The sequence below is a fragment of the Mus caroli genome, chromosome 2 (genome assembly GCF_900094665.2).
Source record: "Mus caroli chromosome 2, CAROLI_EIJ_v1.1, whole genome shotgun sequence".
Classification (NCBI taxonomy): Eukaryota; Metazoa; Chordata; class Mammalia; order Rodentia; family Muridae; genus Mus; species Mus caroli.
The window spans coordinates 144,504,133-144,518,435 of record NC_034571.1 but is presented as its reverse complement, the minus strand read 5'-3'; the positions used below and the strand labels follow the sequence as shown (position 1 = coordinate 144,518,435).

The 14,303-nt window shown below is 51.1% G+C and overlaps 2 protein-coding genes across 4 annotated transcripts; one reads left to right on the top strand and one right to left on the bottom strand.

Annotated features, from left to right (window-relative positions):
• Positions 1-343: 343 nt before the first annotated feature.
• On the bottom strand, positions 344-8,536 carry Rem1 (RRAD and GEM like GTPase 1). 3 transcript variants are annotated; one of them, XM_021156505.2, is made up of 5 exons: positions 8,455-8,536; positions 7,077-7,619; positions 6,285-6,364; positions 1,868-2,069; positions 344-1,081 (listed from the first exon to the last, which is right to left on the bottom strand). In XM_021156505.2, the coding sequence occupies exons 2-5, from the start codon at positions 7,414-7,416 to the stop codon at positions 810-812; spliced, it is 894 nt and encodes a 297-aa protein (XP_021012164.1). In that variant the 5' UTR covers positions 7,417-7,619; positions 8,455-8,536; the 3' UTR covers positions 344-809. The 3 variants fall into 3 exon arrangements, with proteins under 3 accessions (XP_021012164.1, XP_029325714.1, XP_029325722.1); XM_029469854.1 differs by lacking the exon at positions 8,455-8,536 and adding an exon at positions 8,360-8,441; XM_029469862.1 differs by lacking the exon at positions 8,455-8,536 and having other exon boundaries at positions 7,077-7,693.
• A 3,886-nt stretch (positions 8,537-12,422) lies between these two features.
• Defb124 (defensin beta 124) lies at positions 12,423-13,123 on the top strand. Its single transcript, XM_021157107.1, has 2 exons — positions 12,423-12,500; positions 12,915-13,123. The coding sequence occupies exons 1-2, from the start codon at positions 12,443-12,445 to the stop codon at positions 13,070-13,072; spliced, it is 216 nt and encodes a 71-aa protein (XP_021012766.1). The 5' UTR covers positions 12,423-12,442; the 3' UTR covers positions 13,073-13,123.
• Positions 13,124-14,303: the final 1,180 nt, after the last annotated feature.

Sequence of the window (14,303 nt, the reverse complement as noted above, 5' to 3'; positions counted from 1 at the left end):
TGATTGCAGGCTCCTGCTTTCCCTCCCTCAACTTCCTTTTCCTAAGCAGCCAGAGCAGGTTAGGGGCCACACTCTTCGGTGTTGTACAGACAGAACACACACATGCACAAAAATAACAGGGGCTGGGTGTTCGCCTAGTGTACGTGACAGGCTCGCACAATCAGCAGCTCTTACAGTGCCAGTCTAGACAGGCAACATTTTGTAGTTCTAGAATCTAAAATAAAACGAATTAAGGAAATAGGAGGTCACTCAGCATTGGGTTGGCAATGTGATCCACTGTGTGACTGTCTCAAAGGCCTTGAGGTAGAAACCAAACCCAGCAGTTGGGAGGAGGGCCTGAGCCTATAATTAATTCACTGACTTTATTGATTGCCCGAGACATCTGGGCCAGCAGGCCAAGCCAGTCTACAGTCAAGTTAGATGTTTGGGGAGAGAGTGCAGATGCCTGGAAGAGCCCACGGAGAGATGGCCACACATCAGACAGGACATCCTGGACCTGCTTATTGTGGTACATTCTAAGAGTTGGTCATAGCCCCAGGGACAAGAAAGATTTTTTTTTTTTAACAAAAAGACACCCACCCTGTAAAAAATAAAAATAAAAACAAAAAACCTTGTGCTAGCTTGGGTTTATAGCCCCATAGTCTGCCTATTCATCCCTTCGCCCGACAGGAAGGGTTCCCAAAGCACTGGCTCCTGGCGACGCTATTGCCATCATGGCAACACGCAAGGTCGACCACGAGGACTCCAACAACGCACCTTTTCTCCTCAGTGGCACCATAGTGTCCCATCACCCCAGAAAGGCGCTGGCCTCAGAGCACAGCCAGGTTGTGGCAGGACTTGGAGCGGGCTTTAAGTGCCCGGCGTCGTGCGCTGCGTGCTGTCAGACGTGCCAGGAAGCGGCGGGCGCGCTGGCCCAAGCTGGCCCGTCGTCGAGGTGAAGGTGTTTCCGGGGCTGCGTTGTCCTGGCGGCGCAGGCGCAGTTGGCGCACCACGCCCTCGAAGAGCTCTGTCACATTGTGCTGCAGAGTGGCCGAAGTCTCGATGAACTTGCAGTCGAACACCACGGCGCAGGCGCGGCCCTCTGACGGGGCAGAGCCAGAGGCAGAAGGCAGAGATAAAGGTGGGAAGAGATGTGTTCAAACTCTCAGGAAGCAATTTCCTCGGTTCCTACTTAGTTCAGGTGTCAGGGGACCCAGGGGCAAATCATAGGCTCAGTGTAGAGACTTATATTCAAAAGAATAAGGCTGGGAAGATTTGACCTCATAAGTAGGGTCATTTTAAGACAAGTACGGATCCCACTAGAAATATGAAACTTATTAAAATATTCATCACCCACTGTAAATATAATTTATACCTAACTTTAAAAGTTTGGTTTGTAGTTCCTGGCCAACACACTAAGTGTTTCATATAAAGCTTGAATTTATAATCTCCCCAATTTATACTGGAGCCACTACTGGCCATTTCAGCCTTTGAGAGAAGCTGGTAGACACTGGGGGTGGGCAGAGCGTCTCTGATTATCAGCCGTGGGGCTGATTCGGGGGAGTTTGAAGCAAAGGTCACAAGATAAGCTGTGCTTCTGGAAATCTGTTAGCTGTCAAGGAGGAATGATTAAATAGGGTTAGAATGATTGAATAAGGGCCAGCCTGGACAGAGCGGAGATGCCAGGACAGGACAGAGGCTTGGGGTGTGGAGCGAAGAGAAGGGCTCTGTGGGACTTGAATGCTTGCTGATTTGGGAAGTGAGAGAGGACAGGACAAGTAAGTTGTTCGTTGTAGGACAGGCTAGGCTGGAGGGCACAGACCTCTGAGGCGAGCCCTGGAGGAGGGGCAGTCAGGCTGAAGGAGAGAGGGTATGGTAAAGGTCTCACCTTCTACCGAGACTTCTCGGCAGCGGGCCAGGTCGGCCTTGTTGCCTACCAGGATGATGGGCACGTGGTTGGCCTGATGGGTGCGCCTCAGCTGGATTCGGAGCTCCGAGGCGCTCTCAAAGCTGCTGCGATCCGCTATGGAGTACACGATGACGTAGGCGCTGCCTGCCTGCAGGCATGACTCCTGGCACCAGCTTTCATCCTGCGGGGGAGGGACCCCAGGCCCATCCTCAGAGGGCCTAGCCCTGGCTGGGAAAGAGGCTCTGTTGGTCTAAAGGGTGGAGTAGGAGAGGATCTACCTGGGATGGTTTTGGGGGACAAATTCTATCATAATGCCCCCTGGGAAAACCATTGATTCTCCGATTTTCAGTTTCTTTCTTCAAAAAGCTGATGGACTCTCTCTCGGTTCCTTCCAACTGACTGGGGGTGGGAGGTGCGGTGGGGGTGGGGGCGGTGGCGGGGGCGGGGGCGGGGGCGGGGGCGGGGCTCTGTCCTGCAAATAAAGATCTAGCTTTGCCTGTTCAGCCTCCTCGCCTTTCTCTTCCTCCTTCCTCCACCCCATCTTTCGCCTTTTCTTCTTTTTTTGACAAGGCCTCACCCTGCATCTCAGAGTGGTTTTAATCTTGAAGCAATTCTCCTGCCTCAGCCCTGGGTCATTGAGAAGGCTCAGTGGGTAAAAGTGTGGGCAGTGGAAGCCTGGATGTGATTCCTGAGTCCCACAGTGGGAGGAGAGAACCGACTCCTATAGTTGTCCTCTGACCTCACACCTGCACGTACATGGCAAGCCTGTATCCACACTCATACACACACAAACTGGTTATAGAATAAAGTGTGTGTGTGTGTGTGTGTGTGTGTGTGTGTGAGAGAGAGAGAGAGAGAGAGAGAGAGAAACAGACAGACACATACATGCACAGAGACAGACAGAGAGACAGAGACAGTGAGAGAACAGAAGACTGAATTCAGGGAGACTTTTCTCAGTAGTTTTGGAGATCTGAAAGGTCACCCGTGGCGGGCTGAGGACATAAGGGAATGGGAATGGAAAGGGACACTTAAGAAGCAGAGCTCTTTCTCGTCACTTTACCAAGGGAAAGGAAAGAAGCGGAATAACAGAGCCAGCGTGAGCTCTGGGAGGGTTGATTTCAGGCCTTTAATGAGGTCTGGTTCCTGTCCTCAAGGCTCATGTTCTGGAAGGCGGTTATGGGATGGGGAGGTAAAGGGCAGAGTGTGGAGGGCCATGCCGAGGGCCTACAAAAGCGGCAGAGGATGGAGAGGTGGTGTGAGGTGTCAGGGGGATCAGAAGAGTACAGAGAGCTCCCAGTGAGCCCGGGACGGGCCCAGCAGGAAAGATGGCTGTCCAGGAGAAAGGAAGAGTCCGTCTTAATGGCTGAGGTGGGAAAGGCTGAGTGTGTAGAAAGGGAGGAAGGTGAGCAGAAAAGTGTTAGGTCCTCGGTGGGGGAGGGGCGCATGCTCCACAGCTGCCCTAGTGGTTTCTCAGGCCAAATAACCTTTGAGTAGATTCAGACAGAAGTGGAATCTCAGGAGCTAGAGGAAAGCTCACTGGGGAAAGTGCTTGCTGCACACCCATAAGGATCTGAGTTTGATTGAACTTGATTCGAAGAACCCACGATACAAAAAAATTTCTCAAAACCCTTCCCCGACAAAACCCACAAACCTATGTGCAACGGTGAGGTCAGAGGACAACTTTCAGGAGTTGATTTTCTCCTTCTACCCTTCTACAGTGTGGGGTAAGTCTCTGGCTGTCAGGCTTGGTCGCAGACACCTTTGCTCAGCTTAGCCATCTTGCAGACCCCTTGATTGGTCTGCCTAACTCACTGCCTACTCTGCAGCGGTCTACTGCATTCAGAAAGCAGTTCGTTCTCATAGTGGTCCTTGAGCTTGGGGAGGCTCGAACCTCCAAGCCTGAAGACCTCACCAGGGTCTTCAGGTCTCCTGGCCCACTAGAGACACCGAGCTAGTAGACGGTAACGGGGAACGTAACACAGCCATTGTGCCTGGCATGAGTTCTGGACATAGCCTTTTGTAAATAGTGATTGTTATCTGAGGTTTATGGAGGTCCTCTTCCTGAAGGATTCCAGAGCCTTTGCATAACTTAGTCCGAGACATACCTGGCAAACCAGGAAGTCTTGTGTGGCTGAGGACTGCTTAGGTAATAATTCCTTCAGACAACTCCTAGATCAGAGGCTTGGGTATGCAGAAATTGCCTGGCTAAACATGCCCTTTGTGTAACAATAAAGAGGCTTCGGCAAGGTAATTTGGAGTTTAGTCCATCGGAGACTGTTTCACCCAGCCATAATACATCCTGCAGTGTCTCTCTTTCTCTGATGGACCTGCATAACTAAGGACATCAACATGAGACTTAAGCTGAAGGTCCATTAAGTGACATGCTCGGGACAGTTGGGGACATGATCACCCCAATAATCTGTGGAGTTTGTAGATCTGGGCATGATTTACCTGCTCTTGGAGAGCTTTGGACACAGCCCCTCTGAGCATCGGCGTCTCCACTGACCGAAGGGAAGAAGAATGACTGTATAGCTTTAACTGCACACCATAATGTGTGTTCATTGATTTCCATCATGGGCCGAGAGGGAGCTCAGAAACCCCAGATGCTGTTTTGGGATCATCGTTGGGATGACTTTCACCTGGCCCTTCTTCTCTACTTGTTAAAAGGAATTAGCCAAGCCAGACACAGTGACACGTGCCTATGATTGCAGCACTGGGGAGGCTGAGGCTGGTGAGATGGCTCAGTAGGTAAAGGTGCCTGCTGCCAAGCCTGATGATCCAAGTTCAGTTCCCAGACCCACGTGGTAGAAGGAGAGAACTGATTCCAGCAGGTTGTCTTCTGACTTCTACATGAGCTTGTACCTGCCCCCCATACAATAAAAATCTAAAACAACAGTGGCACATCATGAGGCCCCATCTAAAAGAATAAAATAGATCTGCCCACATAGCCTCCTTGTTCTCTCCTTAGGTTCTTCCAGCAGTACTGTCAGCTACTGAACGCTGCCTATTTATTTATTTATTTATTTATTTTTGAAACAGGGTCTCTCTACACAGCCCCAGTTGTCCTGGACTCACTATGTAGCCCAGGTTGGCCCCTCAAACTCACAGAGATCCACCTGCCTCTACCTGTCAAGGGCTGGGATTAAAGGCTTATACCACCAGGCCTGGCCTAACACTGTATTCTAACTTTCACTATGGGGCTTAAGTTCAGGGAAAAGATGGCATAACTAGTCTCTCCTCCGTGTTTCCTGTGCCTACTAGGTGACCTTGTGTCCCTAGATGTGAACATAATATTTGGCACATGGCACGCAGGTGCAAGACAATGGGTTTTGTTGGTTGAATCCCTTTACAGAGATAATATCTGCACTGATAATCTCTCCCCGATATTTTGAGACAGAATCTCATGTAGCCCAGGCTAGCCTTGAACTCACTATGTAGTCGATGATGGCTTTAAACTTCTGTATCCTTTGGCCTTTAGCTACTGGGGTCACAAGCATGTACTATCATAGCTAGTTTGTGCAGTACAGGGGCTCTGACTCAGAGCCTTGCAATTCAGAGCATGCCAGCACTCACTCTGCTATCGGAGCTATATCCCCAGCTCATTGTCAAGTAATATATCAAAGTCCTACAATAAGTATATATACCTGTGTAATGAAAGGAAAGAGGCCCATTGCATGCCTGTTCTGGAAGGGGGCAAGGGAGGGTGACCCCTGGTTTTCCTTTTTCACTACCTCCGTAGCTGTCGGAGTCACCCCAGCCAATTTCCCTGTCCTACTTAGCTCCTGCTCTCTTCATAGTCTAAGCTCGGTGACTTCTTCACAGCTGCACTGGGACGTTAACAATCAGCCGATGCTGTGGCTAGGGGTACAACTTGCTCTGTGGTGAGACACATTCAGAGCTGGCCCTTGGCCCTGGGTTTGATCCCCAGAAATTTTTGTAAACAGACAGCAGCAGTAGCATATAAAAGTATCTGATAAGGCAGGAATGCTTGACCCATTTATCAGATGAGAAGATTAAAAATCAGGGTAGGGATATTCACTGCACAAAGCTACACAGCTGGTGAGGAAAGGAAGGGGCGTGTGTCACCCTTAGGCATGTGGGGGCCAAATCCAGTGTTTTATGCTTTGTTTTGTTTTTCCAAATGTGGGAGGCCCATAAAGATGCGGAGCATGCAAAGGAGAAGTGCATTCTGGGATGTCTGCCAGGAGGGGAATCGATGCAGTGAGGGCAGAGGTCAGGACTTTGAGGTTCTTCTGCCCCTGGGAAAGCTACAGGTTTAAGGGAGGGGCGCTGAGGCAGGCCCCTGCCATAGGCCCTGCTCTGTTTGCCCCAGAAGGAGACAGGTGTCTAATATTAATTTTAGCACCCCTCCCCTAACATGCTTATGATGTCCTACCAGTTTCTCAGCCTCCCAGGTGTCCATGACCACCAGAGTGGTGTCCTCTCCGTCCACCGACAGCGTTCTCTCGTACACACCTGCAATCAAGTGAGAGAGTCCAGTCAGAGTGTGGAGGAGGCCACTGGAGACAGCCTTCTCTCACCTCCCTTTCTTATCAGTCACTCCTTGACATTTTCCTGGTGTAGGGAATCCTGTCGTTTTCGGTGGTCACAGCTCCACCAGATGCCCATGTGTCACCAGCTGTCAGCATAGTACTGAGCATGTAGCAGTTGCTAGACGCTGGGTCTTAGCTGAGTGACTGTGGGCTGAAGGGGTAGCCTGGGAACCCTCTCCAACCTGCTCTGACTTTAGGCAGATCCCATTATCTTGGGCCCCAGTCTCCCCACCTGTGACATGTACATGACGCCCAGGAGAGTCAACACAGACTCGGTGGCTGATGGGTAGGAGGGGACGGGGGTTGAGAGTCAGGGGAGACTTGGGTCTGGGAGTTTCTAAGCTGGGTGGAAGCCCATTATTCCTTGGCACCCATAGTTTCTGGTTTTCTCCCCTTATGACATGGAGGTTAATCATGTACCAATATCCCTCCCTAGACCCTGCCCAGACTGCGCCCTGCACAGTCCTAGGTGAGCCACATTTACTTCATGGCATGAATGAATGATGCCCTTGTGAGTTGAACAGCACATCTTGTGAGTGACCTGCACATCTATTCTCTGCAATCCTGTGCTCCTGGCGACAGACAGGCTTTTCAATCCTATGGCCACAGCCTGGCTTGTCCCGCGGGGCGCCTACCTCCCAGCTGCTCGTGAGGGTCTCGGTCTTGTTTCTCTGCGAAGAGGCTAGCCAGGCTAGTCTTCCCAACACCGGGGTCTCCAAGAAGCACCACCCGGTAGAGTGCCTCCCAAGAGCCTTCGGAGTCGCTGGATTCAGAGGACCACCCATCCTGGGCAGGAGAGGGTTTCCGGACGGGAGGGTTGAGAGAGACTGACTGACCCAGTCGGGGATGTTGGGATGGAGCAGAGGGTGTTGTGCACAGGCGGCCAGGCTGGTGGCCCCTGGACGACAGGGGTAGTGGCGTGCTGGCTCGACGTCGCAGCGTGGTCTTTGCTTCCTGCTGGGTGTTAAGAGTCATCCTCTGTGAGGAAATCTTTAGCTTCCCTGGCTTCTTCCTTCCTTCCAAAAGAAGTGGGCTGGACAGTGAGTCTGTAGCCCGTAGCCCGGAGTCCCTTCTTAGGGCCTGATAAACGGTGGAAATAATTTCCTCCAGAGCCCTCTCAGGTTCAACTGGGAAGAAACTCTTTGGCTCCTTGGGTTCCGGGGCTGCTGGTTTCAGGCCTAAAAGGGTCGAGGGCATAGGCTCTGAACACTCACAGATGAGCACCCAGAAGCAGATTCCCAAGTTCCGAGGATAACCCCTTTCTCCATGACACCCACAGGCAGAGAGGGCTACAGCAAGTTGAGCCATCTAAAGCATCTATAGTGTATTCATCCTGCCCACCCAGACCGGTCCCTACCCTTCAGTATTTGAGACCCTCCTCACAGAAAGCATCGGACCGGCCCTTTCCCCTTCCCCACTGGTCTTCACAAGTTTAGGGACAAGGAGAGGGAGGCGGGGGGGGGGGCACTGAGGAGGGCTGAGGTCTCTGGGAAGTTTCATTCCCGCTGTCTGAAATCCCCGGGCCGAATTTGAAGAGGAACTGGGTGCAATGGTTCCCCACAAGGGCGAGGGGCTCCGGGGATCTCCTGGCTGTAACCCGAGTGCTCTGGTGCCATGGGAACGGCGTGCCCGGCCCGCCCCTGCGTGAAAAATTCAGGAGCCGCTGGCGCCATGGCCTCCAGCTGTTGTTGTGTGGGGTGGGGGGAGCCGCGAGGTACCCGGCAACAGGTTTGGTGACAGAACAGGGCGTAGGAGGGGAACCCGGAGGGGGATCCCACCCGGTTCGGGAATCAATTGCCCTTTCAGGTTGGAACTTTCTCCACTCGCTGTCCTGGATGTGAGTCCCGAGTTCTGGGGCGAGGGCGCAGGGGTGGTGGTGGTGGTGCCAAGCTCTCCCACCCTTGTCCCTCATTCCCACCTATCCCCTCCGGAGATGCGGGTTCGAGGCTCCTGGTCCTCTGACCACACTGCATGCAAGGGTCTGGAGAACTCCGCCAGGACAGGCAAGTTTACCTTGACGCGCGGAGGCTCCGAGTCCCCGCCGCCCCAGCTGCTGGGTACTCCGCTGTCCCCCGGCCTCCGCACGCAGCCCCTCCGGCCGGTCCCGCCCGTTCCAGCGCCACCCCGCCCCGTGCGGCCCCGCCCTGTCAAGGCAGCCCGGGTCTCCGCCCTGTAGACCTCCGCCTTCAGTCTTTCCCGTGAGGTGGGGGTGGCCGTGTAGGAATGGGGTGCTGGAAAAGGAGTTTATTCTTGGGTCTGGATGTCCTTCTGTGTCCGCCTCAGTTCCCCCACCACTTACGGGGCACATCAACTTCAGCCCTGGATGGAAGCTTCTAGGGGAACTTAGTGTTCAGAGTCACAGGTTCCACCTTCCAAGGGAGGTGATTCCACAGGACTGGCCTCTGGGCTAAGGAATCTGCGCCTTAAACAAACGCGCAAGTGATGCAGATAACCCGCAGAACACACTTTGAGAAAGCTCTGGGTGGAGGGTTAATTTTGGAAAAGGGCTTGGAGGAAGCGAGAGCCTTATAGTCTGCACAGTAAAGATGTCTGATTTTGATACCCTTAAGTCGCTCGTCATCCATTTGCTTACGATTAGCAGGGATTAAGGTATCTGTCCTTTGGTTTACTGTCCCCTTTAAAAAAAACAATACACAGAGAACATTTATTTGTTGGAGGAGCGGGAAGAGGGAGTGGGCAGAGTGGGCCTTAGCACACGGCAGAGGATTAACTTATACAAGTTGGTTTATATAGAGTTGGTCCCTCTACCAAGTAGGTTTGGGGCATTGAGCTCAGGTTGTCAGGCTTGGCAGCAAGTGCCTTTATCTGCTGAGCCAACTCACTGGCCCTATCTATCTACCAGTTATCCATCATTTAAACTTTGTAGGCATGTGGGAGCAGGAAAGATACTGATCTTGGTAAAGGAGAAAGAAGCCGGCTCCAAGGCCAGCATCCAAGCTCTTTGAGCAGGGAGCCCCGTTAGCTCTTGAGAAACGGTTAAAGTGTAGGTAGGGTGGTGGTAGAGACGCAGAGGCCAGGCAGTACCTGTGGGTGGGACTCCCCGTCACGCCTGAGAGGCTCCCGATTCGGAACAGATCCAAGCAGCAGGGTAGGTTGCCTCAGCCTGGGCAGGGCTTGGGACAATAGCACCCCCCCTCCCTCTGGTCTGACTGCCTTCCGCAGCCTGGAGATCAGGCTGTGCTCAGCTCCAAGTCTCAGCAGACTGCAGAACAGTGGCTTCCAGGTTGTGCCTTGCCTTGGGTGACCCCATCTTACAAAGCAGTGGTTGGCTTCATTTTGACTGAGCATGCAGAGTGGCAGGTGGATGCTCCCACCCATCCAGCACCACCCATGAGGCAGAGACCGATAGATAACTTAGTCCTATAAGAGAAAAATCATCCTCTATTAGCTTATCAAATCAGACTGGGACCATATAAGCTCATTGGTGTATGAAAACTGCATTAGAAAAACAGACAGGGGGATTTACAGAACACCAGATCAATAAAAGGCACAGCACCCTCACCTGGACCCCACAAAAAGGACAAGTGATGTAGCTATGGCAACATCCCCACAGACCTGTCATGTGACCATCTGCTGCTGTGTGTGTCAAAGGACCAATAGTTCTCAGCAGTCTCCAGGGTTTGGCTGGGGCACTTGAATATTCATCCACTGTCCATCTTCTCATCTGGCTAGACTGGCCTGCCTGCCTCACAGCTCAACCCTGTGTCTGGGCTCTGTGAGCCTCCAGCAGCTCTCTACTTTTATTGTTAATATCTTGTCTAACCTTTGACAGTGATGTCTCTGGTCCAGTAGTTCTGTCTTCTGACTCCAGGAGTATCCCTTTGAACTCTGCTGTAACTCTTTGTTATAGTTATTCTATAACACACACACACACACACACACACAAACACTCACACACATATACATACATAGATATATACATGTATAGACAGATACATGCATTAAACTGTACCAAGTATAATATTAATAATTAAGATGAGAATAAAAGGATCTGAGATTGCCAAGGGCCAATTACCAAATCAGGACTGCCTGGTAAATTGCAGTCAATGAAATGGACACAACTTGTGAACTTATTGTTTTTCAATAAATTCTGGCACTGAGGATACACAAGTGTGATCATGCTTCTAACATGTAGCTTGGCTGTCCCAGTCTCCCTGTCCTGCCTGTAGGATGAGCTGTGCTGGACAAGCATCTTCCGCTGCCTGATGGCGTGGTGACCTGGTTTCCAGCCCTAGTTCTGTGACTCAGTCACTGTGTGTGACCTTGGGCCAATCAACTCCCCCCTTTGGGTTTCAGTTTCTTGATTTAAAATTGCAATTTGTCAGATGTGGCACATATCTGAATTCCAACCCTTGAGAGTTGAGGCACGCCAGCCTGGGCTGCGTAGTAAGTTCTAGGCCAGCCTGGCTGCATAGCATGGCCCTGTTTTAACTCTCAAGGGACAAGGAACCGGAGGTAACCTTGCTAAAACATACAAACAAGTGGCCATGCTTTTCTCTATACATACAAGTGTGAATTTGGCAGTGAGGACCTCATGGTCTGTGGTCATTTCAGCGACTTGTAAGTAGGTCTCACCGCTGTGACCTGCCCTTTCAGGCCCTCTGCTCCCTCATTTGGGGATACACATTCCTACTCATCTTTCATGATGTAACCTATCCGCGTATGCTCTAGACGCCGAGCTAAGGAACTCTGTGCATGTGTTATCCTGGTGGCTCGACTGGACTGTAGTGGTGTCTTAGAAATGCCTGAGAGAGTTCCGTGGCTCTCTGAGACATTTGGGGTAGGCCTGTTGAGTTTGCACTTCTCTCAGGGAGGAGTAAGGGTTTGCTGCTCCAGGGACCACACTCTGAGAACTTTGTTTCATTCAGTGCTCTGAAGGTAGTTCTTACTTTCTATAAGAAATGCGTTCTTCCATTTTCAGAGTGGGTCTAGGGGGTGGGAAGATGGCTCAGTGGTTAAGAGCACTTGCTGCTCTCGCAGTGGACCCAGGTCTGGTTCCCAGAACCCACATGGTGGTCCACAGCCATCCCTAACTCCAGTTCCAGATCCATTTGCCTTTCTGACTTCTGCAAGCATCATGCACACACCCGGTGCATACACACGTGCAGACAAAACATAAAATAAAGTGAGTAAATCTAATGAAAATTTAAAAATAATTTTAAAAAAAGAGAGAAAAGGACACTTTTCATCATTTTGTAGATGGCAGCCTAGGTCTCTTCACAGTTATGTGACCTGTTTAAGGTCTTGCAGTGATCAAGGGGTGGGTTGGTCACTTTTGTCATTGTTGAGACAAAATACTTGACAAAAGCAACTTAAGGGAGGAAGGTTTTTCTTGGCTCACAGTTTAAGGGTATGCAGTCCTATCAGCATAGGCATTGGAGTGTGATGCAGCTAGGGAGGGAGGGAGGGAGGGAGGGAGGGAGGGAGGAGGGATAGTGGTGCTCAGCTCGCTTTCTCTTTTTTTTTATCCAGTCCAGGATGACCCTGGCCCTGGAGTGTTTGCCTACTTTTAGGGTGTGTCTTCCCTCCTCCATTAACCCAGCCTAGACACTTGCTCACAGACATGCCTAAATGTTAACCTCCTAGCTGCTTACTGGATGCTGTTAAGTTGACAGTCAGTATTGACCATCGCATGGGAAGATGCTGGATAGAAGCAGACCTTTCTCAAGTATTTCTTTATGCTCTCAGGCTGGGAGAAGCCATCCATATTCTCTTCGTCTCTCTGTCTCTCTGTCTCCGTCCTTCTGTCATGCCCCCCACCCCCCACGCCTTGCACAGCCTCTGGGGGATTTGGCTGACTAGTCCATGCAGAGGTAGCCATGGGAGAGCTAAACAGCCTTGGGACCACGTGGCCTCACCCTCCCACCTGAGCTTGCTGTCCATGGCTCTGCAGTCCATAAAAGCTGGGTATGAAGCAAGACTGCATGCTTCGCTCCTCCCCTGACTTCTTCCCGGCAATCTTCCCAGGAGCTTGGTGGCCATGGCAAAGTGGATTCTGCTCATTGTGGCTCTCCTGGTCCTGGGTCATGTACCACCAGGTAACCACTCGTGTGTGTGTGTGTGTGTGTGTGTGACTATGATTTCCTTAAGGTTATTAACTTCTGATCAGGAGCTTCCATTTCTCCACTTGTACAATAGGGATCACAGCAAAACCAAGTGCAATCACACTGTATTGTTAAGAGGAGTGTTGAGAGTGTGCCCGATGGGTGGATTTACTTGGACAATAAATTATTCTCTTAACTAGTGGTCTAACCTGTGACATATGGGCTCACTTAGAATGAGGTTTGTAACCTCCACTATCATCCATGCTCTCATTCATGACTTGTGGTCTAACAAATGACCAGAGAGCTAACCTATTACCAGCGTGACATAATCTGTAGTTCAACTTGTGACCAGTGGTCTAATCTGCGACCCACAGGCTGCTCTGTGATTTGTGGTCTTCTTCCACACAGGAAGCACTGAATTCAAACGGTGCTGGAACGGCCAAGGAGCCTGCCGGACTTTCTGCACAAGGCAAGAGACCTTCATGCACCTGTGTCCGGATGCTTCTCTGTGCTGCCTGTCCTATTCTTTCAAGCCTTCACGCCCCTCAAGGGTTGGAAATGTGTAGCTTGCTCTAGAGTTGATGCCATCACTGCCCAATAAAATTCATGTCATCAGCTCTCCCTGTGTTCTGCTTGGATGACTGAGTTCATTTCCTGACAGGGAAGCGGGTGAACTCAAAGATGTGGGGGTGATGGGTGAAGGAACAGATGCTGGAGAGAGTGGGCTTAATGACCATCATAAATGTTCCGGGCTTGACTAACTCCGGAAAGATGATCCATCCTCCCGAAATCCTCCTCGGGATCCTCAGCCACAAAGTGGGGACAATGATATTGCCTGGTTAGAACTTTGCAGAAAGAATGTCCGAAGCAAGGTAGAGCTCACGATGAATTAATAAAGGCTAAGGATAACACAGTCAACAACACACATCTGCCACCCAGAACAGGATGGTTAGTTTGGCTTGAAAGGCAAGGCAACCTGGCTGGAAGGGAAGGCATTCTCTTTCTTCATCTCCTATTTGGTATTCACGAGTCTGCCAAGGTAAGTTGGTTCTAAGAACTTGCTTAGGGGAAAGTCTGCCTCTTCTGTGATGAGGCCCAATGATGCAGGAAGGTAGGGGAAACGACCCCAGCAGAATCAGACAGGTACACAGAGAGGCACAGGATTCAATCCTGTCTGCCTTTGGGGGTTGTGTTAGGATGGAAAAACAGGAAGCTCACCTTGTGGGGAACCCTCCTCACTATAAAGGAAATCTGGAGGTGTGGGGATGTGGCTTTGTGGTGGAGAGCTTGTCTGGTGTACATGCAGATCTATGTACAATCCCCAGGAAACACATACCACACACGCACACGCACATGTGTCATTTCTACGACCTCCTTTTCTTGGGCGACTAACTATATGACCACCAAGATTTCAGGCCCCACATCCTGTCTAGAGAAGGCATGGGAGATGGTGAGTTGGGAGTGGGTCGGTAATCCGAAACAGTAGTAGTCACAGCTCTAAACAATAACAGCACGAGGATGTGACAGTAACAATACTATTGGCAATGTAACTCTTTCTCTGGAACCTTCTTGGCTGACTTCTGCTTGCGTTTGCTGCACCGCCTCACTGTCTCACTTCCAGTTTAAGACTCTTGGGAAAGAAGAATTCTGCCTTTCAGCTCTGGAGAAGACCTGAGCTTGTGAGGAAGGGGGGCAGGGAGCTCCCCTGCCTGCCATCTTCTCTCTGGGGTTGAGTCCACAGAGGGATAGGGGATGCAGTGACTGGAAGGAATGTCAAGGACTGCAGAGACAGGAGCT

Coding starts and splice junctions, on each gene's coding strand:
- Rem1 (XM_029469854.1), bottom strand. CDS start 8,414: ATGCAGTGTGGTCAGAGGACCAGGAGCCTCGAACCCGCATCTCCGGAG. Junction 2,070..6,284: donor CCTGGGAGGCTGAGAAACTG/GTAGGACATCAT, acceptor CCTCCCCCGCAG/GATGAAAGCTGGTGCCAGGA. Junction 1,082..1,867: donor CCGAGAAGTCTCGGTAGAAG/GTGAGACCTTTA, acceptor CTGCCCCGTCAG/AGGGCCGCGCCTGCGCCGTG.
- Defb124 (XM_021157107.1), top strand. CDS start 12,443: ATGGCAAAGTGGATTCTGCTCATTGTGGCTCTCCTGGTCCTGGGTCAT. Junction 12,501..12,914: donor CCTGGGTCATGTACCACCAG/GTAACCACTCGT, acceptor TCTTCCACACAG/GAAGCACTGAATTCAAACGG.